This window comes from Rutilus rutilus (assembly GCF_951802725.1).
Source record: "Rutilus rutilus genome assembly, chromosome: 7".
Lineage (NCBI taxonomy): Eukaryota > Metazoa > Chordata > Actinopteri > Cypriniformes > Leuciscidae > Rutilus > Rutilus rutilus.
In genome coordinates this window covers 5210745-5234346 of record NC_140221.1, presented here as the reverse complement: position 1 = coordinate 5234346, position 23602 = coordinate 5210745, and the positions used below count along the sequence as shown (strand labels likewise).

General features: G+C 42.3%; 2 protein-coding genes and 1 long non-coding RNA gene across 4 annotated transcripts; 2 read left to right on the top strand and 1 right to left on the bottom strand.

The window, feature by feature from the left end:
• Positions 1-3121: 3121 nt before the first annotated feature.
• Positions 3122-4565, top strand: LOC311294177. The gene is made up of 4 exons (XR_014628025.1): positions 3122-3212; positions 3305-3401; positions 3487-3558; positions 3868-4565. It is a non-coding gene; the product is annotated as an uncharacterized lncRNA (long non-coding RNA).
• Positions 4566-5430: 865 nt separating this feature from the next.
• Positions 5431-14921, bottom strand: zcchc8 (zinc finger, CCHC domain containing 8). Of its 2 annotated transcripts, none has more exons than XM_084412822.1 (14): positions 14698-14921; positions 13407-13449; positions 13233-13307; positions 13045-13150; positions 12882-12959; positions 12699-12802; positions 12515-12580; positions 12324-12384; positions 12057-12184; positions 10204-10340; positions 9872-9981; positions 8966-9052; positions 8752-8869; positions 5431-7143 (listed from the first exon to the last, which is right to left on the bottom strand). In XM_084412822.1, exons 1-14 carry the CDS (start codon positions 14876-14878, stop codon positions 6302-6304), a joined length of 2136 nt encoding a protein of 711 aa, XP_084268948.1. In that variant the 5' UTR covers positions 14879-14921; the 3' UTR covers positions 5431-6301. The 2 variants fall into 2 exon arrangements, with proteins under 2 accessions (XP_084268948.1, XP_084268949.1); XM_084412823.1 differs by having other exon boundaries at positions 8752-8866; positions 14698-14919.
• A 35-nt stretch (positions 14922-14956) lies between these two features.
• On the top strand, positions 14957-17981 carry LOC311292982 (uncharacterized protein). Its single transcript, XM_084412824.1, has 4 exons — positions 14957-15307; positions 16044-16173; positions 16268-16401; positions 16493-17981. The coding sequence occupies exons 1-4, from the start codon at positions 15185-15187 to the stop codon at positions 17276-17278; spliced, it is 1173 nt and encodes a 390-aa protein (XP_084268950.1). The 5' UTR covers positions 14957-15184; the 3' UTR covers positions 17279-17981.
• Positions 17982-23602: the final 5621 nt, after the last annotated feature.

The following is a 23602-nucleotide window of genomic DNA, read 5'->3' as shown; positions in this document are numbered from 1 at the left end:
TATTCTTCTCCTATAGTCTTGGTGACTAAGAAGGATGGGAGTTTGCGCCTTTGTGTAGATTACAGGCAGCTAAATGCAAAAACCCGCCGTGACGCATATCCCCTTCCCCGTATCGAAGAATCGTTGGATGCACTTTCAGGAGCAAAATGGTTCTCCACCTTGGACCTTGCAAGTGGATACAATCAGGTGCCAATGGTGGAGCAGGATAAATCTAAGACCGCCTTCTGTACGCCTTTTGGCCTATTTGAGTTTAACAGAATGGCATTTGGACTGTGTAATGCGCCTGGAACGTTCCAGCGTTTAATGGAGCGCATGTTTGGCGATTGCAGATACCAGTCCGTTTTACTGTACCTGGACGATGTGATCGTCTTTTCCGCCACCATCCAGCAGCATTTGGAAAGACTGGGAGAGGTGTTTTCCCGTCTGCAAAAACAGGGACTAAAAGTAAAACTGTCAAAATGCCGTTTCTTCCAGCACCAGGTTAGTTACTTGGGGCATGTGGTCTCCGCTGAGGGAGTTGCCACGGATCCCGCCAAGATAGAGGTGGTTAAGGAGTGGAGGCGCCCTGGACATCTGGCTGAATTACGATCTTTCCTCGGTTTCGCGAGCTATTATCGGCGTTTCGTGGAGGGATTTTCAAAGCTGGCAGCCCCGCTCCACCATCTGGTAGGAAGACTCAGTGGACCTCGAAGGAAGGGAAAGACCCCCCCAGTTCCTTTGGCCTCGGCCTGGGATGAAGGATGTGAGCAAGCATTTCTGTCTCTGAAGGAGCGACTCACCTCGGCTCCAGTGCTGGCTTATGCCGACTTTAAGAAGTCCTTCATCTTGGAGGTAGATGCCAGCCACGGAGGTCTTGGTGCAGTCCTCTCCCAAGAACATGAAGGGAAAGTACGCCCAGTCGCATTTGCCAGTCGGGGACTCAGAGCTGCTGAAAGAAATATGGAGAACTATAGCTCCATGAAGCTCGAACTACTTGCGGTAAAATGGGCAGTTACGGAAAAGTTCCGTGAATATTTGCTGGGGAACCATTTCACAATCCTTACTGACAATAACCCCCTGAGCCATTTGCACACGGCAAAGCTGGGAGCAACCGAGCAGCGGTGGGCTTCTCAACTGGCATCATTCAATTTTACCCTCAGATATCGTCCGGGCAAGAGCAATCAGAATGCCGACGCCCTTTCTCGTCAGTATCTGGAACGCTTCACCTTCGGGACAGAGGTCCCCGCGTTGGGCGCATTGACCAGCCTTGGTCCGACGCCGGCCATAGAGGGCCAATGCGAGGAGGTGGTGGCCTTACCGGGGCGTACACCTCAGGATCTCAGCTCGCTTCAGGATGCTGACCCAGTCATCGGGCCCGTGAGGAAGTACTATCGAGAAGGGCGACGGCCAGGTGCAATGGAGCGTGAAGCGTTACCCAAGTCCAGCAGGGCCCTGCTCCGGCACTGGGACCGCCTAGTCAACGAGGAAGGAGTTCTGTACCGCCAGATTCATGCACCAGGGGGGGGTCCAGAGACTCTCCAGCTGTTGCTGCCTCAGTGCCTGCAAGCCGAAGTCCTACGGAGTGTCCACGATGAGCAAGGGCACCAAGGCATGGAAAGAACACTCCAGCTACTCCGAAGCCGATGTTTTTGGCCCAGTATGACTAAAGATGTTGAACAGTGGTGCCAGCAGTGCCAGCGATGCGTTCTGGGGAAGGCCGTCCAGCCCAAAGTCCGTACGTATTGGAGCACGATGCAAGCTACTCGACCGAATGAAATCCTGGCTCTTGATTTTACTCTGTTAGAGCCGGCCAGTGATGGACGAGAGAATGTCTTGATTCTCACAGACATATTTACAAAGTACTCGCAGGCTGTCCCTACTAAAGACCAAAGAGCTCCTACTGTGGCCAGGGCCTTGGTGCAGCAATGGTTCCATAGGTTTGGTCCCCCAGCTCGTATACACTCTGACCGAGGGCGAAACTTTGAGAGCCTCCTGATCCAGCAACTGTGTCAGATGTATGGTATACAAAAGAGCCGCACCACTCCGTACCATCCTCAAGGGAATGCCCAGTGTGAGCGGTTTAACCGCACACTCCATGACTTGCTGCGCACACTACCTGAGACAGAGAAGCGTCGCTGGCCACATCATCTGCCTCAGCTCACCTTTGCCTATAATATTACCCCACACCAGACCACAGGGCATACACCATATTATCTGATGTTTGGCCACCACCCAAGATTGCCAGTTGATTTCTTGCTTGGTATCAGGGAGGCTGCTCCAGACACCAACACCCTAGAAGAATGGGTTGAAAAGCACCAGCAAAGTGTCAGGATGACTCATGAACATGTCAAGCAGAGATCAGAAGAACTGGCCCTCAGGCGGAACCAGAACCATAATGATCAGGTGAACGATGCCGGCTTCCAAGAAGGAGATTTGATCTATCTGCGGAACCACCCACATGGGAGAAATAAAATCCAGGACTACTGGAACTCTGTGGCCTATCGAGTTGTACGCTGCCCTTCTGGAGCAGGAGCGGTATACACTGTGATCCCTGTAGATGCGGGTGGACCTGTTCGACAGGTGCATCGTTCTGAGATGCGCGCCATCCCCATGGGATTGAGGCCCGGGCCAGGTGGTGTTCCTGGTCCAGCTTGGGAAGAGGAGACCCTCAAAGATCCTCCTGCCTGGAACGATAGTGATGCCCGAGATGTGATCATTTGGTATGGGGCAGAACAAGAACCTCAAGCTGTACCTGCGCCAACCGGCACCTCAGCGTCTGAAGAAATTGACAGCGAGGATATGGCTGAGGTGCCTGAGGACAATATTGTGGCTGTGCGCCGTTCAGCGAGGTCTACAGCAGGGCAGCACTCCAATCTCTACCATCTACCCCGGCCGACTTGTGGCAGAAATGATGGTCCATCAGGAATAGAGGGTGAAGACTCCTGGGCATGAGGTGTCATCGTCGGGCCGCCGATTCATTTGGAGGGGGTGGATTGTAGCCTGTGGATTTGGGGTGCTCTCTTTTCCCTCTCTTCTCCCTCTTTCTCCGCCTCTCGCTCACTTTCACTCTTTCCCGTATTGCTACGTCACCTAATGTGGGTGGGAGAGGTCAGCAATTAAGCGCAGGCAGGTGTATAGGCCCCTGGGGTCCTCATGCCGGTAGCCATTCATTGTAGCTAGCTACTGACGCGTTGGAGTGCAGCAGTGTTCCTGGGTGCTGTTTGTTGTGCAAGGTATGTCCAGACTATCTGTTGTTGTATGACTATAATGGTTATTTGGGTTCAGTGCACTAAGGGAGGTTTTAATGTTTTCTTGATGGGTTAAGGTGTTACCGAGCGATTGCCAACGGCGCTACTGTTTTGTGTGTGTGCATGCGTTTCCAAAATACGTTGGGAATGCCTAGAGTGACAAGCGTAGAGAAGGTACCCTTTTTTTCTATCTGTTTTAGCGTATCTTTGTTGGTTTATTACGTTAATTGTAATGAGGCTCCGTTGTTATGTTCGCCAGCGTCCAGTGACCCTGGTGAATGCGTGAAGCACGGAACACTGTCTACTCACCCAATCGCTAGCTTGCAAAAAGGTATGTTATGGTTTTAATTATAATGTGTTTGGTAAAAAGCAAAACGTGTAATAAAGTTATGTGCTTCATGGTCTTTGCTGAAAGAAGTAATGGTGGAGGGTTTTTCTTGCAGTAAATCTACCGGCTTACGTCTGGTTAGGATCTAACAGTATTTAATTTATGGGTCTTGTGTTTGCCGTGTGTGCGCGTGCATTTAGTAGCTATATGTAAATAGACTGACTGATTATGACTCGTAGGCGCACAGAGCACTCAACTGGGTCTCTTGTTTCTTTTTTGTTTGTTTGTTTGTTTGTTGGTTTGTTTTTATAGAGGCTACAGCAATCAGATTGTCGGCTGCTGTTCTCTTGAATGTGTTTGAATGTGTATGTATGTGCAGGTGCTGCTTCTTAGACACTTGTCCGTTTGGTTTATTGATTTATTGTATTTTTCTTTTTTTTTTCTTTTCTTTTACCACTAGCCGGCGGGCTGTAAGAGATGTGTGTTAGTGAACTGATGGTGGCCACCGGCTAGCGGTTTCTTCTCTTTGTTTGTCTCCCCTCCCCTTCCCTATTAATAGCCTAATGTGGATTGGGCTTATAGGAGCGATTAGCCTACCGGGCTCTAGTCTGGTTTCCTTAGAGTGTTTCACCCATTTGGAACTGATGTGTGCAGTGTAATGCTGTGAAGTGTGCATCTGTTGTAATAGCTCAACCAGCAACGTTGCTGTGGTGTGTAAGCTGAGTTTGTAGTGTTTGTTCTACTCTAAAGTGGTGTGCCTTAGCTCACGTGTGGTATCGAAACCTAGGCCTGTTTAAGCTTACATTCTGGTGGCTCATTCTACTATGGCTTATCCCTGTTAAATGATGAATTTGTGTGTTATTTATTGACTATCTAAAGCGACTCATTTTTAACTAAGATAAAATAAACATTGTATCTTTTTACTTTGCTAAACCAAGCCTGTGCGTGCTTCTTTATAAAGGGGTCCCCTTGCTCTTACCAGTCTTGTCCAAGGGGTGGCGTAGTCAGCACTGCCATCGCCCCACCAGGGGGCAACACCTATAAGATACAATGCATACTGTATTAGATTAGATTGTTGGACTGCAGCCACGCTCAATAAAGAAGAACTTCTGTTTGAACGCGATCCCAACGTCTCCTGGTCTGCTTTGAAGAAGGAAAAAGTTCCCTACAGGCCCTTTGCTAAGGGCTGTCCGGTCCCTGTACGACCGGAGCAGGAGCTTGGTTCGCATTGCCGGCAATAAGTCAGACTGTTTCCCGCCCCGGTGCATGTTGGACTCCGGCAGGGCTGCCCTTTGTCGCCGGTGTTGTGTTAGCGGCCCCCTAGTTAATAACTAATGATCGTTGCGACGGAAGTGAATCAATCAAACTAACTTTAGCTGGACAATAACTTTATTCTGGAGCTGCTATAAAGCCAAAACACTTTACTTGAATTTCCTATTATCAATGTAAACAATCTACATTGTTAAAAGCGCTATATAAATGAAGATGACTTGACTTGAACTTTTCCATCAGCCATGATGAATCTTTGAGAGGAAACTCAAAGCCCGATGAAGCCTCTCCTCTCAACTGTCTCCACAGGTTCTCCTGCATCAGGGTGTAAGTCCTCCCTGAATCCAATACCACCTTCACTTCTTTACCTTTTACTGTTACAGGTACCAAGAGAAGGGAGGTCTGCAATGCAATCTATCATGATACTACTTGGTATCTTGATACTTCAGCTGGTATAATATCATAAGATATGTTTTTGCTATCGCGACAACTCTAGATGTTAGCAGCGAAAAATTTGACTGGAAGGGTTTATTACAATTACTTTCGTCAGCTACAACTCGTTAAATCTAGCGCTCCGTACGCTCTAAATCAGACACAGAGATAAAATTGTGTGGTAAGATTACATTTATTTGAGTGAATTATAACATTCATTTGAATGAATTACAGAAAGATGTACGCTTGTGCGTGTGAAGTACATCCGTGCAGCGTCTCTAACTAACGATGAAGTGGTAAGTGTAATAATTCAAAAACATCGATGTTACCACCTCGCTACTGAGAAATATGATGTAGCTAATTAGTAGCAAAGTCACGATCCAGCGTTGACAATATGTGCTCATATCTGTCCGCGCAGAGCGATCTCCCATCTGTGTGTGTGTGTGCACGGGCTTCAACAAAAGCAGCGTAGTAATACAGAGCGGTGATCAAACTGACCTACCGGTGCATTACATGGTTAGAACGCACACCTTGCAGCCAATCAGAATCAAGTATTCAGACAGCCCATGGTATAAAGAAATTAAATTAAGATCATGTAGAACAGGCAAAGAATTGCATTAATAAAAGAATTGTAAAAATTCAAGTGCAATGATTTAATTTTACTACCAAGTTTGAGTTAAAAACTTTTAATTGAGTGAGAATTCTTTAGAAAATTAAGCTGAAAGATATTCACAATAAATTACACAGATAATCTATGGCGGGCATACAAATGAGCATGCTATGAGATGTAGCAATAATTGAAATAACAGAAAACTGAACAGGAAGAATAACAATAAAAAAAAAAATTTGCACACAAATCAAGTACCCACAGTCAGTTAATATTCAGGTACAAATCAAATGTAACCTTTTTGTGTTTTTAAAAACCACACCATAGCAGTAAAAAGATACAAAGCACCAAAGTAAAACTACTTACAAAAGGACTGTAGTAATAGAAACAAACAATGCTTATTGTCCACAGGTGGGCAGTAAAAACAGACGACTTCAATTATTTCTTGTTTTTTGCCTGATTTCTTGGAGAGCCTTTTAGTAAATCTCGAATCTTGAGGTAAACCCCCGTTGCTTCAGCAACTTCTGTAAACTCAGGAGTGTCCTCAAAAGGAATTATTCCCGCAGCAAATCTGCTACGGTGTGGGACGAAAGCTACTTTATTTATGGCAGTTTCCTCCGTGTCATCAGCCACTTGAGCGTTCAACTCTTGTGTGCTTATGTGTGGAGAGGCTGAAGTTTCATTCGTTGCAGCGTCATTATTACTGTTTTCCTCGTAAATTTCATCCAAGACGATAATATCACTCAAATCGATCACGTTTTCATTGATTGAATGTTTTTCCTGACCATCACAGGTTGTTTTATCTATCGTCTCACCCTCGCAATTAGTTACTGGATCACCGGGTGAAGTTGGTGTGCTCTGGATTTCAAAAGCATGACTCAAGTCCTCCATCTTTTCTCCTTCTTCCTCTGTGTCAAGCTTAAGCGAAGTGACAACACTGGGTGAACTTGGGACGGGGGTCCCAGAAGCTCCAGCTTCAGAATCACTGTTGGTTGTAGTATCTGCCTTTTCAAGGGCTGCCCAAAGAAGCCTTTGCTGCTCCTCCAGTTCCTCCAAAGTCAGCCCATCCTCTGACTCTTCCCCCTCCGTCATCCCCCTCCCTTGGGTGGATGGAGAATCACTTGTAGGTGGAGTTGCTGGTGGAGTACCCTTAGGGACTGGAGGTGTGGATGGAGGCGTTCCCAGCGGTAGAGGTGGAGGAACGCTCAAGGATGAACAACCAGGAGGGAGGGGTGGGTGGAACTGGAAACCATCAGATCTCATTTGAGGCGCGTCATGATCTGTAGAAGAACGAAAACTAAATCATCATGATTGTCTTTCACAATTATGAAGTCTTTTTTTTTAGCGAGGCACTGACATGTCGGCAACCAAAAATATTCAGGACACAACAACAGACCCTGAGACATTTAAAGGGATAATTCACCCAAAAATAAAAATTCACAACTACCACTTTGACACTTCAAAAAGTTCATAAAGAGATCATAAAACTAATTCATATGAATTGACCCTTCGCTAAGCCACGCCCAAAAAACGCCACAGGCCAATCGTGGCTTAGCAACCGTAACTAGGCGCGGGAGGTCTAGCAAGCTTTCGAGCGAGGGAAACATGCTGAACGTTGTGCGTATGGATTGTGCAAATCTGATACCCGGTATCCTAAAAGTTTAGACAGGGTGGTGGATTTTGTTCCCTTCCCGAAACCTAAAACCCAAGGGGAGAAATGCCGGGCGTCATCTTCATTTATATAGCGCTTTTAACAATGTAGATTGTTCCAAAGCAGCTTTACATTGATAATAGGAAATTAAAAGTAAAGTGTTTTGACTTTATAGCAGCTCTAGAATAAAGTTATTGTCCACGTGGATCAAGCAGTGTGATTAAAGGCAAGACGGAGGCTCACTGACATAACTTAACGTTACTTAAAATCATATTTCAGCATTTTGTTAATCGACGGCCAAACTAGTACCCCAATCCGATCGCGACTCTCCCGGTGTTAGTTCTAGTAAAAGTAAACCAGGGGGCTTGCCGGAGATCTCCAAGGAAAAGGTTGGTATGCAAACTTAATCAGTTCATAAACAGTAGTCACTTATGTGACCCACGACGTGTGAGCTGTAGTCTGGCGCACTAAAAATATAAGCGGGAGAATGTTATCTTTGCAAAGTGGTCAGGCTAATGTCTTGTGTTTATTCCACAATACTTATGGATAAGCTGTTTGATTTATAAATATTAGAATATTTTCAAATTTCACCCACCCTGCTGTGCATGCACATAGCTGTTCCTCAATTTGTGTGTTTCCCATTTGAATGGTCAGCGTATGAGGCGGCTGCTGCTTGCGCTGGGACCTAACGTTATAGGCTTTAGCTTCAATTTTGATGAAATTATTCTCTAATCGTTTGCATATTATGTCGTGGCTATATCCCTTGAATGCATACTGCAGTCCCTTTTGTCTTGCTCTCTCAGATTTTCACCTGTTCGCCAAAAATTACTAATTATCTCCTTGGGAATGTCTGAAACCGGTGCATACATACTGTAATAGACGTGCCAGGCGCAAAAGCTTGACAGGCGTAGCAACAGTAACTAAGGAGGGCGGGGCTTAGCGAAGGGTCAATTATACAACTCCATTTTCACTTGAGTGTTGATTATTAAATAAATGTGATTGATTATTAAACTGTTGTCCAGCTTTTTGTTTCAATGAAAACTTTCATTTTGGTGTTTCTATAAAAAATTATAATAATTAAAAAAAATCACAGTTACATGCTATATGTTTTTTTTTTTTTTGACAAATTTAAAAAAAGTAATTAGTTTCACTGCAAAGATGCTATGTCAAGTATGTATTCCGGAACAATCTGTACTCAATAAAACCTACAGTGTTTAACAAAATGGAAGCTGTGTACCTGACTCTATCTCCATATCCGATGCCTGGTGTGTTTGATCTGAATTAGATCTCAATTTCTTTGTCTTCTGGAGTGTGGATTCAGACTCATGACGCCTCTTACTGCAGCTGGTGGCCTGCTGTGCACATACAGAGATCATAAATTCCTTGGGAAATACCAATAAAGGCAATAAACCAGAAAAAAATAACTAAAATATATCGAAAAGGGTTTTTACCGATGGAAAGTTACTGCTTAAAAAAGCAGCAAAATTTTGCTTCCATTGCTGAGGCTGCATTGGAATAGACCCGAAAGACCTGTAATCCTGTATATTGGAAAAAACACACACAAGGGTTTGTTGGATTTCAACAGAACAGGCTTAATAGAGGGAAAACAGGATTTTGCATTAACAGCCATCCACAGCCACATTTGTAGACTATCAGCTTGTAGAAAAAGGGTGCGTCTCAATCAGCTCCCTAGTTCAGTAATCGGGGAGTCATCCATTTTAAGGGCTGTCTCAATCCCAAATTCATTCTTGTGCACTGAAACGTTCACTCCCTAAAACATCCCACAATGCACCGTGAAACCTAGGGAGCATCAATGCTCACTATGTTGCCTTACCGGAAGTTTTTTTAAACCATTACTGTATTATATTTCGGGATAAACATACATTGCTAGATAGGTAGTGAACATAATCTAAGATTTATTATAAATTTACAGCAGAAAGGTTGCAGGTATATGTAACAATCAATGTTTTTATCAATGTACTTTTAAATAACATAAAAATATAAATATCAGAGAGACATCTGTGCTGCTGTTGTTCATAAAAATCAGAAGTGATGTTGTACGTCGAGGATGTTGCCATATAGCCAGAAATAGAGCCATCACTGTCCCAATGTGTAGTGAGTCAGGGTCCTCACCAGTGCCTGATTTTGTGTACGCAATATACTGATTCACGATCTAGGGAGCTGATTGAGACGCACTCAAGATGTTCTACATTTCCTGAAGAGAATGTCAGCGGTAGATGTTGCATCATCTTCGTTCTGTTTGTAGCTAAAGTTTCACCATACCAAGCTGCATCATGATGTGGAAACACAAGCATTTCTTTGTTTGTCATGTACAATTAGAGTATCTGCACACTTACATCTCTTATGTTGGGTGGCGTAGAGACATTGAAGCCAGGAAAGTCAACCAGCTTGGAGACATCATAAGATGTCTTTTGGATGGGGTGATTTTCATCTTCATCATTTGATCCTTGCAAAGAAAAGTTACTGAGTCAATGGCAGCATAGTTGTATTTAAAACACACTATCCTTCCTTAATCACGCTTATGAAAGGTGAAGGTCTTGCAGTTCTGTGGTCAGCTGCAACAAACCCCTCAATATGAAAACCCTTAGTAATAACTTACAATTCTGGGGTTTCGTAACCTAAGGGGATTTGTTGCTAACACAGGCCATAATAAAATACCAAATCTTACCATCATAGAGAATCAGGCCTGAGTTTTCCATTTCTGCCTCCTTTAACCAGCCAGGCGGGTAGCCGAGCTCCCTCATGCGGTAGATGAATGGAGGAAGGGTGTTTACAGTGATCCCAAGAGCATCAAGGAGGTCTTCACTACACAAAGACAATAAAAACTGCATATCAGCTGAGTCGACTTTCAGAAAAATGACATTTCACAGACCAGGCGTAAGCCTAGTCCCAGACTAAAACACGTTTGATATATCTTAAAATATGTCAGTTCCATTGTTTGTCTCAAGATGCACACAAGTAATGTTTCTTTTTTCTAAGGCACGTTTATAAAAGCTACTTAAATGCCTTAATTGAACTAAGGCCTCATCCTGGCTTAATCTAAGCTCTGTCTGTGAAACCAGGCCTAATCCTCCCAAATTAAAATATTTGGGCAAAGAAATGTGGGTGGAAAGACAAAATGCCTTTGTTATGTTATCAGTACTTGAGTCAATTGTATGTAATAAGTTTGTTTTTAGTTAGTTACGCGATGCTATAAAAACGGTGGTGTAACGTCATGATTGACAGCTGTGATTGACAGGTTCTCTGAGCGAAGTACTCACTGAAGCACCAACGACCGACTTTTTTTCGGGATCTTCGGAGGACTGAGGAGATTGTATTTACTTTATTTTAACAAGCCTCTTGTCGTACTGCAATCAACAGACATCAAAATTGGAGCAGAACGGAGCAGACATAGGCCACTTAAAAAAGTGCAGGGAGAGTGCATTCTGCGAGAGTGAGGGCGGGGCGTAGATTTCGCGGCTTTACTTCCTGCTCACTTCTGCGCAGGTCTGGTCCCGAGATCGCTACTGCGCAGACTCAAGTCCCAAGACGTCAGCGCCATATCGGGACACTGGCGGCTTCAGTTCTCACCAATGGAAGAGAGCGAAGGCGTCGTCCATCTTTTTTTACAGTCTGTGCTCCAAAAGTGGAAACTAGACATGCTCTCAACATTTGATGCGAGTTGATGAACATTATATATATATAAAGATAGCCTACAGCGATTTATCAATTACAAACTAGATTTATTTGGGAACTTCTGGAAGCTTATATTAAACTATCTTTGAATCGCTTCATACCTTTTTTGCATTTGTTAATGCTTTTATGATGTTTTGATCTTAGATTACCTTATTAGGAATGATAGTTTTCTATACTCTTTCCTAGGGCTGTTCCCTAATATTCAACGAAACATTAGTTGACGAGAAGAGGCTTAATCGACCAAATTTTAATTAGTCAGTTAATTAAAAAAACCTCCACAGGAAGTGGAAAGTCACACAGTCCGTGACGGACATTAACACAGCTGGTCCACATGGTAATTATGTCGGGTAGGAAATCCAAACGAAATAATTCACTGACCTCAAACATGGCTTATCAGTTGAAACATGCAAGTAGTAGCTCAACGTTTGCCACTTTACATGGCCGCTTGCTCTATCGTTAACCAAAATTAATGTGCGCTATTATTAGACACATATCCAAGTGTTTGTGTGGAAGTTAAATTAGTACAGCACTTATTGCATGACATTTAACTTAACATGCATTTCTCTCTATTAGCGCATCTATTATTCTGCGGAGATGAGAGTCAGTCATCAACATCTTTGCAGCCGAGAAAACACTAAATTATTAAAATGTTCACAATCATTACTTTTGCTAGTGCGCTTGATTTATATTTTAAAGGCTCATTATTTGTTTAGCATTTCTCTGTAATGTAGAACAACAGTGATACATATAAGACTGAAGGGGGACTTTAAGTGTTTGCCTTGTGTGAAAACGAAGAAATTACTAAACAAAAAAATGCAACAATTGGCACTTCATAAGATGACTGACCTCATTATTCCCGGCTTGTACTTTGCAAATCGCTCCTCGACCTCTTCTGCATGGTAGCGTTGGTTGCTCTGATTGCTGTTCTGTGAAAACTCCTTTCTTTTTTCATTGATACGAGCCATATCTTTGGGCTTAAACAGTAAATAAAAAAAAGGTTAAAAGGTTTAAAAGTTTGATTTATAACCATATGTCGATTTCAAAATATAACAATGCAACAGTAAATTTGAATCTAGTACATATATAGTCAATAACTGAAGAAAAAACAAACACCTTCGGACAGTCTCGGAGTTGATGGTCCTCAGAACAGCAGTTAAAACAGCATGGTCTAGGTCTGGAAAGACAACACAAGCAATCGAAAACATTACTGACTTGCACAGCAAGCTGGTAAAGGCAATCATCAGTCTTGCAATACCATCAAAATATCAATATCCAAAAGCTGCGATTGTAAACTCTTTCCATACCTTTTCTCCTTTACCTGCACCTCTTGGCCCTCGAGGGCAATGATCTGGCCAAAGACCTGCTGGTATCTTTGCAAAAAAATGATTCAGGAGCAGTGATGTGCATAGATGTGTAAAACAGAGAGAAAGCATTATCTAGATTGTGAAAAGCACAGTAAGTATAAGCTGGCTATAAGCTTTAGGATACTTGGGAACTTCCCATCCCTCAGTCAGTTGGGGGTTTTCATTCAGCAGCGGCTGGCCAAGTTTATCAACACAGAAGTTGGTGAAGTATAAAACACTCCCTATTATCTACAAACCAAAAACAAGATTGATTAGTGGTTTCAATAGTCAAATAAATTAATATGAATAATGTCGCTGGGTCACTCACACTGAAAGCATTTTTTATAAGTTGGGAGTCACTGGAAGTCTTCGCTTTATAGCTCTCCTCCATGACGAAACTTGAATGCTACGAACAAGGAAAAAACAGAATTTGTGAATACTGATGAAGACTTTTGTATTAAATTCCTTGTCCAGTGATATTAAAGATGTACATGTGGGTTGACATGAAGCGCAGAGCCTTCTGGATCATTGTTACACTCATGTAGGCGTTTCTCGACAAGACAGTAGATGAAGTCTTCGATGTCTTTCCGACATTGCCTAAACACACACACAAAAAGCATATAAAAAAAACTATATTTTTCAAAACTTTATAATCAAGGATGTTACAGAAAGTACCTACTTGGAAATGATGCTGTTTCCATAATTAACCTGACAGAGTGGTCCATCGGTTTTTGAGTCTGCTATTTTTATACCCCTGCCATAAAAATCATTTCCATTGAATCAAATCAGTAACTGCAAATGCCCGGTTTAACCGTATATTGAAATAGAGTGTAAATAATTATTATTAACTCACGTGGGACGACTTAATATGTTCAACTTTCTCTTCAGTTCCTCATGTGGATCATCATTAAGGTAGACAATTCAACACTCAATATAAAGACAGACAACAAGCAGTGGAAAAAAAGAGAGTAGAAGTATACCATATAGCTATTACTGACCATTAGCATTTTTCATCTGTTTGATGAGGCTAATATTGAAATTAGAGAGCGTATTTATTACAGTGAACCATTTTTCTGTTCCAGCGGCTGTATTACAGAAACTGGAGTCTTAATTCTTGACTGAAGATTTGAAAAAGTTATATATTACAGAAAAGGTTTCTAAGTACTCAACATTCAATGTCATTTCAGTCTTGATGCTTGATGTCACTTGCAGCATGTGAAATTGTAAATTTAGGAGTTTCAGTATGCTTTTTCTAACAAAAACATTCAAAATAGCAGTTGTTACGTTGATTATCGACCATAACAACTAAAAAATAAAGAAAGATCTGCTGTCGGTGCAAACTTAATGGGATAGTTCGCTCAAAAATGAAAATTCTGTCATTAATTTCTCACCCTCATGTCCTTCCAAACATAAGACTTTCGTTCATCTTCGGAACACAAATGAAGATCTTTTAAATTAAATCTGAGAGATTTCTGTCCCTCCATTGACAGTCTACACAACTACCACTTTCAAGCCCCAGAAAGGTGGTAAAGAAATCATTAAAGTAATCCATATGATTCCAGTGGTTTAATCTAAATTTTATGAAGCCATCATTTTCACCTTTATTTACAAATCTCGCTTTCACAAGAGCAGCACGACACGTGTGTGTTGTTGACACGAGAGCGGACGTTGTGAGGGCACGTTGGAGATTCATTTTTTAGAAATAATGGTGTAAATTATGTTTGTTTGTTTTTTGCGCAAACAAAGCACTTGCGTCGCTGGGGCTTGAAAGTGTAGTTACGTAACTTGGCTGTCAATGGAGGGACAGAAAGCTCTCAGATTTCATTAAAAAATATCCTCATTTGTGTTCTGAAGATGAACGAAAGTCTTAAGGGTTTGTAAATATTGACAGAATTTTCATTTTTTGGGTGACCTATCCCTTTAATCATACTTTCATCGTAACTGAACTAAACATAACTGATCTACACAAACATCAGACATTGTTCAACGTCTGTTGAACACAATCGAAAAGTGCAATAATAGATACAGCTATATCCAGCGATACCGCTATCTTCAACACGCAAGCAAAGCAGTTAAGCGGTCAAACATATTTCAGCCGAAACCGAAAGCCAGCACGCTCACTGGATGAAACACTATAAGGATATTCTCTGCCTTCAGACGCTCTACTGTTTCTTCGCACACTTCTAATGTCTGCCGAAGCCCCCGGAGTCGATCTGAACTCTCACCCTCTTCCTCATCACCTTCATCTATTATACGAATGTGCGTTGGCGCTTTTTCATCGAATTGCTCGAACAATTCTGCATCTCCAAAATCCACCGCCGCCATGTTTGATGATCACAAAGCGCTTCCGGTTCGAAGGACAAATCCTACAACGCGTTGACGCTTGACTGTTGATTGGCTAGTGAGACCAGAATCAGGAAATATACACTCTTCTGTAGATAGAAACAACGCATCGTTTGGAGAATACTTCATACTTAAAGCATATGCATATGACCGTTCCTAAATTAGAGTTTGCGGTTTTACAATGCCCTTCTGTAACCACGTTAAAGATTATATCTGGCATGTCAGGGCGTTTGCAATAAAACTATTTATTTCTTCACTATTTTAAAAATTTCCTGTCTGTAAATCATCATGACATCTGGAGGAGTTTCTCTCATCAATATGTCATATTGGGAGAGTGGGAAAAGGAGGATACGATTCTTGTATCTTAAAAACAATAACTCCTTTAACGTTTCTAAACGAAGCACAAATGAGGTAAGTGTACCACTAACACAAGTAACATATCACTGTTGATTTTTGGACATACATATCTTGCTGGAAAAACTGCTGAAACCAACCTAAGCTTGGTCATATCTGATTTAGTAGGCTAGTTTTAGAGGGGTTCTGGACACTTTTTGGCTAGCTGATCGGACTGGGACACCAGCTGGAGACCAGCTTGAAAACTGCTAAGACCAGCCAAGGCAGATTTGAGCATTTTAGTTTCTGCATGGAAACAACTGTGCGTACCCCTGCTGAAAAAAAAAAAAAAAAACACTCTATGCTGGTCTTAACTGGTTTAAACTAGACATAACTGGTTTAAGCTGGTGTTCAGCTGGTTTTAGATGGTTGGTCAGCTGCCCTACCAGCCTGACCAGTTAAAGAAGTGGCCGAACAGCAAACACCCCTTCTAAAACCAGCCTGCAAAACCAGATGTGACCAGGCTGGAAGAAAAACTAAAACCAGTCAGCCAGCTTGGGCTGTTTTTAGATGTTTTTTCAGCCGGGTTTCCACTATGGCTTCTCATTTTTCCAGTGAGCATTCCCCCCATCTCTTGATTATTGATAAATTAAATACACTTTAATTAATATCAGTTTAAAGTATTTTTGTCTTCAATTTTTAATAAAGAAACTATAGAGATACCTGATGATACCTAAAATCATTTGTATGGTTCCTCAACCAAAATTCAATTTTGTTTATACATTCATTTGTTGATTTTTTTTTTTTTTTTTAGGATCAGATGATCCCTCTCTTTCTTGGAGCTGATCTGTTCTCAGACACAGACATTCGCAGTGAAAACCAACCCAGATACCATGCGAAATATGCTAAACGAGGACTGGCAACTAAACTGGTTTTCTCATCAGGTATGTGATGATCATTTTTTGGCCTGGGCATTGGATGACAATAGTTCATTTTCATGAACTATTAGAGGATAAGATTTACCTTATTGATCTCTAGACTTCAGATTCCAAGGGCTACGACTTCCTTTTTCCAACAACAGTCTGTGGTTCTATAGTGTTCAAGGAGTTTTTCGAGTGGCATTTGAACTATATAGCAAACAAGACCAGCTCTCAATTATGGAGTCATTTCAGGTAATTTGAGTTTATCATTATATTTGATGTCTTTGTATCTTCACGATTTCTAATAAGTCTTGTTTGTTTTTTTATTAATTTTCCTCATAAGGATCTATGGAAATCTCGAATAAATGACAACAACTTAAACACGACCTATCATCTGGGTGCCCAGGATGTTCAACCCCAAAATGATCAAGAGGCACAAACAATTTTGGCAAATAATAAAACATGTCCATCATACCAAGGCCATCAACACTCAGACGGAGGGGAAATGAACATCTTTCCAATAACCACAGTTCAGTCAGATATTTCATCATCTACAGATCACGACTACTGTTCCTTAACAGAGCAAACGAACTTAAGCCAGTGTCGTTTACTTGCTGATAAGCTTCACAGCCTAGCGGAAAAACTGAAGTTACTTACAAATATGGAAGCAGAACAATTAAACACTACCACAAAGATCTTGGACTATGTTGAATACTCTATCACCGGGATGATTGAAGAGGAAAGACTGACGGATACTGTGATGGCACTGATTCACACTCATTTTAAGAGCTACTCCATCTACTCGAGCAGTCTTTTAAAGGCTGTGGCAGGTTGGCTTGGCCAGCAGTTCAATGCAGCCAACAGCACCATTAGCCACCGGGTTGAAGGTTTTAAGACCCAACACATTGAGCACATCACGAACTTGCCACCTCCAGAGGAGCTGGCAACTGAACTTTTCCCAGAGGCAATGCGAAATCTTCTTGCACACTGGATGGGTCTGAGTGACGAGGCAGAACACTGGAAACGACACAGCGAATACCCAATTTTATTGCTTATCCTTGAATTTGCCAATCACAATCTTATCACTGGAGTGGCCCATGTATTGTATTCCAGTCTAATATGCAAATAAGTGTAGTTACTTATTTGCATATTATGTCCTGAGGTGACATTTTTATAGTTGTATAGCCTTTAAACAAATTATTCCAAATAAATTGTTTACCGTTAAAAATCATGTTTTTTATGTCTTTTCCACACATGTTGGGGGCACAAATGTAGTATTTGTTCATAAAAAGAAGTTTTGTGATTTTTAGGCCAAACTATTAAGAATTTAAAAGGAAAATGGCTATCTCTCATAGTTCATATCTTCATATTTTTAACTTGAAGATATAGCTTCACATCCTTTTTGCCGTGCTGAGCTTACAAATGTGTTGAAGCATTAGGCAAGAATGTTTTGGTTTATCCAAAAGCTTTTGGTAACTTTTAGCCAGCATGGTTTAACGATGATCTGAGAGGCACACTATAGCAGGTAATACAGGCAGTATCCAAATACATTTACATTACATCTCAAATATAGTTACAACTGACCCACCAAACAGACCTACTAAACATGGGGAAGAAGAGGAGTTGTGAAAACAAAAGTAACAAACCTGCAAAGGAAACTTTACAGTGAGATGGAATATCTCCCTTTTTTCAGAAGGAACCTAATATGGAAGAAATGTCCATTTTCAAGCAGAAGTACATATTGTATGCTTTATTTTGAAAAAAATGTGTATTTGGTAATACGTGCAAGTTTGTACACATTTAACCCTTGCAGTGCATTAAAAAACTGTATACACCTGTTGCATTCCCGGGTCTGTTTTTATAAAACAGCTATAACTTAATATTTTTCAACTAAAACCATATTGTATCTGTTCAGTAACTTCTCATTAATGAGTGAATGCACACTTCGTCTTTTTTTAAAGTTTTGAATTGTGACCATGTTTTATCAAGCTATTACTACAGTACATGTACCCTCTATTAAACTTTTTTTTTTTTAAATGTTACAAGAACTACAGCAAAAAATGTGATGCAAGAAAATATTTGTAGCAATTTTTTATAAGAAATTTAATTTGAATATATCATTATATGAAATGTATAAGAACATATGAGAGTTACCAGTGTGACCTCCATTGACTTCAATGGATTGAATTAAATTCCTTTTAACTTAAAACTCATGACTGCTCAAAACAGTCTAAATGTAATAAAAATGTATTAAATGTTTCCAAACAAAATATATTCATTTTACTTGCATTTTATTTTCGGATCGAAATAGATGATAAACAGCCTGAATAGATGTCTTGCTTAGTGACACACATCATAGTTTATCTTTCCTCAGGGTGGAGCGCAATACCTCTGTGCCCACGCTTTATTACAAGCAAAGGCACGATATGCGTATGTTAAAGTGGGTTAATAAAGTGGGCGATGCATTTTTGTAAGAAAAATATCCATACTTAAAACTTTATAAACTGGCTTCCTGTGACAGGCGTACGCGGAAGAGTGACCTCTGACCCAACATATGAAGTAGGATGTAGCGTAAGCTTCAATGAACGTAAACACCTCTCGTGGTTCAAACAAATAAAGCTGATCCTCAAGATCCTCTTCTCTCATATCGAAATCCTCGGACATTTCTGACTTCTAATTCATGACCGGTGTTTTGTTTTGCTCTTTCCTCTGCACTTCCATGTTCATCAATAAGTCATGCGTTGGGTCAGAGGTCACTCTTCCGCCGTAACTAGACTTGCATACGGCTGTTACCGGAAGCCAGTGATTACAGTTTATGAAGTTGTAAATATGGATATTTTTCTTACAATAATGCATCTCTGCCTGTCTGCACATGGCTGGAAATCTACACCATCGCTTCCCTCAAATCCATGCCGTACTACCGCCCATATCACTGACAAAGTGTATATGGCAGTTGACCAGGCAACATCGGCCATTCATTTAATGGTAGTGCTTCAGGTTTTTCAAGCCAAGATGCTTCAGGCTTTAGATTAACAGGGTCCGGATTCTGAGTCCTTCAGGGATTTGCACTTGGACCTGGTGCTCAGGGCGACTAAGAAGGCCACTATTGTTATTATTATTATACTATTATATGTATTGCAGTCTTGTTGTTCTTCAGTGTCACTTATGGCTCATGCTGACAGACATGCAAGATTCGGAGAAGCCACGGCTGTTGGAAGTGCCCGTAAGCCCCCATAGTCTCTTTGGCGATGCTGTGGGATCTTTCTCAGAAAAGTTTTTGGAGGCGCAGAAGCAATCTAAGGCGCTGAGCCACTTTGTGCGTAAGCGGGCTTCAGCTCCTCGGCTGCGTTCCAGATCTTTCTCAGCGCAGCGCTCGTCTCATCTCAGCAGCAAGACCATTATGCTAAACCTTCTTCAGGCTCGAAGAAGGACCCGGAGCCTGCCATGAAGCCCAAGTCCTGATACTTCAGGCAGTAGAGGAGGCAGGAAACCCACCAATCAAACCCTGCAACTGAGCTCCAACCTCGTTCCTGATGTGAGTGTTCTGAGGAGGAATGTTTCGTCCGTCGAAGCGGAGGAGGAGTCACAGAGCAAGTGAGTTCGTCTTGCTGTGTTACACCCATCCCTTGCTGGTTGCAGATGACAGGGGTGAGGGGTTGAATAATGGTTTGCAATAAAGTTCGCAATAATAAAAGCAAACATCTCAGAAAAAGGGCTCACTTTTCCTCCTCACTTTCATTTGCACAGTATAAGCAGGATCCCACCATTGAGAGGTGTCATGCGTGGCATGCGCTTCCGGTGGTGTCGGAGTGGGTAATGAATACAATTGTGAACGGCTATACTCTTCAGTTTAGCACGCAGATCACCCCGCTTCTGTGGCATGATGCAGTCAGTGGTGCCAGATCAGCATGCGTCTATTTTGCGAGCAGAGATTCAGTCTCTCCTGGCGTAGCAGGCGATAGAGGTAGTGCCACCAAAGCACAGGGTCTATACAGCCGCTACTTTCTATTCCCCAAAATGGATGGAGGTTCTCTGGCCCATTTTGGATCTGAGACCGCTGAATCGTGCACTGGTGAAAGTCTTGTTTAAAATGATTACTGTGAAGCAGATCTATGTGCACATTCAACCTGGGGACTGGTTAGTGTCAGTGATTTTAAAAGACGCTTATTTTCATATCCAGATAGCCTCTCGTCACAGAAGCTTTCTGAGATTTGCGTTCGAGAATGCTGATCAGTTCAAAGTCCTCCCTTTCGGGCTGATCCTAACTGCGAGTACCTTTACAAAGTGGAATTTGCATTCTAAATTATCTAGATGTCTGGCTTATCATAGCCCAGTATCAGGATGTGTTGAAAAGCCACAAGCATCAGCTTCTGGACCACTTAAAATCTCTGAGACTGTCTATTAACGTGAAGTAGAGTGCTCAGTCAGAAAAGGGTGGCTTGCCCACTTCAGGTTGGTGGTGAGTTCCTGCCTCAAGTAGAGGAGTTCAAGTATCTTGGGGTCTTGTTCACGAGTGAGGGAAGGATGGAACGGGAGATTGACAGACGGATCGGTACAGCTTCTGCAGTAATGCGGTCGATGTACCGGTCTGTCGTGGTGAAGAAATAGATTTCTATTTCTCTCGATTTACCGGTCAATCTATGTTTCTACTCTCACCTATGGTCATGAGCTTTGGGTCATGACCGAAAGGACAAGATCCCAGATACAGGCGGCCGAAATGAGCTTTCTCCGCAGGGTGGCTGTGCGATCCCTTAGAGATAGGGTGAGAAGCTCGGTCACTTGGGAGGAGCTCGGAGTAGAGGCGCTGCTCCTCCACATCGAGAGGAGCCAGCTGAGGTGGCTCGGGCATCTGTTCCGGATGCCTCCTGGACGCCTTCCCGGGAAGGTGTTCCGGGCGCGTCCCACCAGGAGGAGACCCCGGGGAAGACCTAGGACATGCTGGAGGGACTATGTCTCCCGGCTGGCCTGGGAACGCCTCGGTGTCCCCCCGGAAGAGCTAGAGGAAGTGTCTAGGGAGAGGGAAGTCTGGGCATCTCTGCTTAGACTGCTGCCCCCGCGACCCGGCCCCGGATAAGCAGAAGAAGATGGAAGGATGGACACTGTGTATCAGTTCAAAGTCCTCCCTTTCGGACTGATCCTAACTGCGAGTACCTTTACAAAGTGGAATTTGCATTCTAAATTATCTAGATGTCTGGCTTATCATAGCCCAGTATCAGGATGTTTTGAAAAGCCACGAGCATCAGCTTCTGGACCTCTTAAAATCTCTGAGGCTGTCTATAATCGTGAAGAAGAGCGTACTTCAACCTTGGCAGAGCATTGCGTTCTTGGGGCTAAACCTAGATTCATGTGTAATGCGAGCCGCCTGTCTCAGGTGCGTGTGCAGTCCATCCTCAGGGCCCTCGCCATATTTAAGCCATGAGATCAGTTTGCCTAAAGTGTTTTCAGAGGTTACTGGGCATGATGGCAGCTGCAGCGGTCATGTGCCGGCTGGGACTTCTGCATATGAGGCCGCTTCAGCTTTGGCTAAAAGCCTGTGTCACGCCCGGCGTATGCCACTGTATGCACACTTACACCCCTTTGCTCTACAGGACCATGTACGAGCGAGGGGTTCCGGTGGGCAGAGAGGTCAGAAGAAAAGTCATGATGACGGATGCATCTTTGATGGGCTGGGGAGCCTTCTGGCTTACAGCACTTGGACGAGTGCGCAGTCGTCAACTTCCATGAACTGAGGGCAGTATCTTTAGCTTTGCAGCACTTCTTGCCATTCTTGAAGGGCCGCCATGTTCTCATTCAACTGGACTACAGGGCAGCGGTATCATACATCAATCACCAAGGTGGTATTCGTTCTCGCCGGCTTCCGATGCTAGAAAGACTTTTATTCTTATGGCCTCCTCAGACAATCCAGCTGATTTGTAGCCTTTTCAGGGAGGCGGAGATTGATTTATTTGCCTGAGGTGAACTCGCTGTTCTTTTCACTGACCAATGCTCCCTTGGAAAGGGATGCTCTATCGAGTCGCCAAAGGGACGCAAATTAGCTCTTCCCCTGATCAAGATCATGCCGCTAGTGCTGCACAAGATCAGGGAAGAGTGGAAGAAATTGTTGGTTGCACCGAACTGGCCCAACCATCCATGGTTTCCGAAGATATTAAATCTCCTGTTAGCTCCCCAGTGGCTGATTCTGTTAAGCAGGGAGCTGCTATCTCAGGCGATGGGCACAAAATGGCACCCCAGCCCAGAGAAACTTGCATGTCTGGCAGGTCAGCAGGACAATAATCATATCGCAGCGAGTTTTGGACACGAATGCAGATGCAAGTGCCCCTTCAACCAGGTGCCTCTATGCTTTAAAGTGGATGGTCTTCGTGTCTTGGTGTAGGATGAAAAATGAAGATCTGGTTAGTTGTGCTGTGTCTGTCATCTTATCATTTTTACAAGACTGTCTGGATAAAGGGCGTACATCTACTTTAAAGGTGTATGTGGCTACCATTTCAGCTTTCCACAGAACAATCACATCCACGAGTCAAATCAGTCAATAATGTCACCTTTTCAAAAAAAGTTTGAGACTAGAAGAGCGGTTATCTCCATTATGGTTGAAGCACAAAATTGCAAGAGCCTGCATCATGTAGCAACTCAGTAATAACTGCACATAATGCAAGTCAAATGTAACAAATGTTCATAATGTAATAATTTTATCAAAATGTAATAAAATTGTGAATACAATGTTATTGTTTTTTGTCATTTTATGAGAAATGCAGAATGTACTCAATTTGCCATGAAATAATTTTATAAGGAAAAAAGACATTGTATTCATTTTATAGTAATCCATAATTATAATTTCTCACAAAAGCACACTAAGTTGATTTAATATTAGTATTATACACTTCTAATAAAGTAATCACAATAATCATGTATTGTATATTCATGTTAAATGAGGCACTTCAGTTTGAAGAGAATTTTAAATGTTTTTCAATTTGATGTTGGATTTTGATTGGAACGGTTTAACAAACATTGTGAGGGAATAATACTGGGGGGCCGTTTACATGAGACCATTTTCAACTTCAATTACTTCAATTTTAAAAGTGATTTTCAATTACATTTAGTATCAATCATTATGGTTTGGTCCATCTTTTTAACTAAATAGGTTGGTCTTTTTGAGCGTCAGTTTAACACCAAGATTACATCAGCCAAAAGGTAAAAATTAGGAAACTTTTATTCAGGCACTCCCTAATGACCACACTAAACAAGTGCAAATATGGTGTGTTGTTGACCTTTAGCTGTAACACACACACACACACAGCAGCCTTTTCTAATTATTTGGGTGGTAAGCATATTTCATTAAGTTAAGATAGCTAGGTTTAACTTGCCTATTAAGATTCACAATCTAAGGTCGAACAAATGCTATGTTAAAAGTGGGGATTTCAGCTCTTCCAATCTCAGTTTCTCTTAGTGTAATAAG

Excerpts from the sequence above, each read along its gene's own strand:
- LOC311292982 (XM_084412824.1), top strand. The coding sequence starts at position 15,185 with ATGACATCTGGAGGAGTTTCTCTCATCAATATGTCATATTGGGAGAGT. Across the intron at positions 15,308-16,043 it reads CTAAACGAAGCACAAATGAG|GATCAGATGATCCCTCTCTT; the intron begins GTAAGTGTACCA and ends TTTTTTTTTTAG. Across the intron at positions 16,402-16,492 it reads CAATTATGGAGTCATTTCAG|GATCTATGGAAATCTCGAAT; the intron begins GTAATTTGAGTT and ends TTTCCTCATAAG.
- zcchc8 (XM_084412822.1), bottom strand. The coding sequence starts at position 14,878 with ATGGCGGCGGTGGATTTTGGAGATGCAGAATTGTTCGAGCAATTCGAT. Across the intron at positions 13,450-14,697 it reads AGAGCGTCTGAAGGCAGAGA|ATGAGGAACTGAAGAGAAAG; the intron begins ATATCCTTATAG and ends ATGATGATCCAC. Across the intron at positions 13,308-13,406 it reads AACATATTAAGTCGTCCCAC|GGGTATAAAAATAGCAGACT; the intron begins GTGAGTTAATAA and ends TTTTTATGGCAG.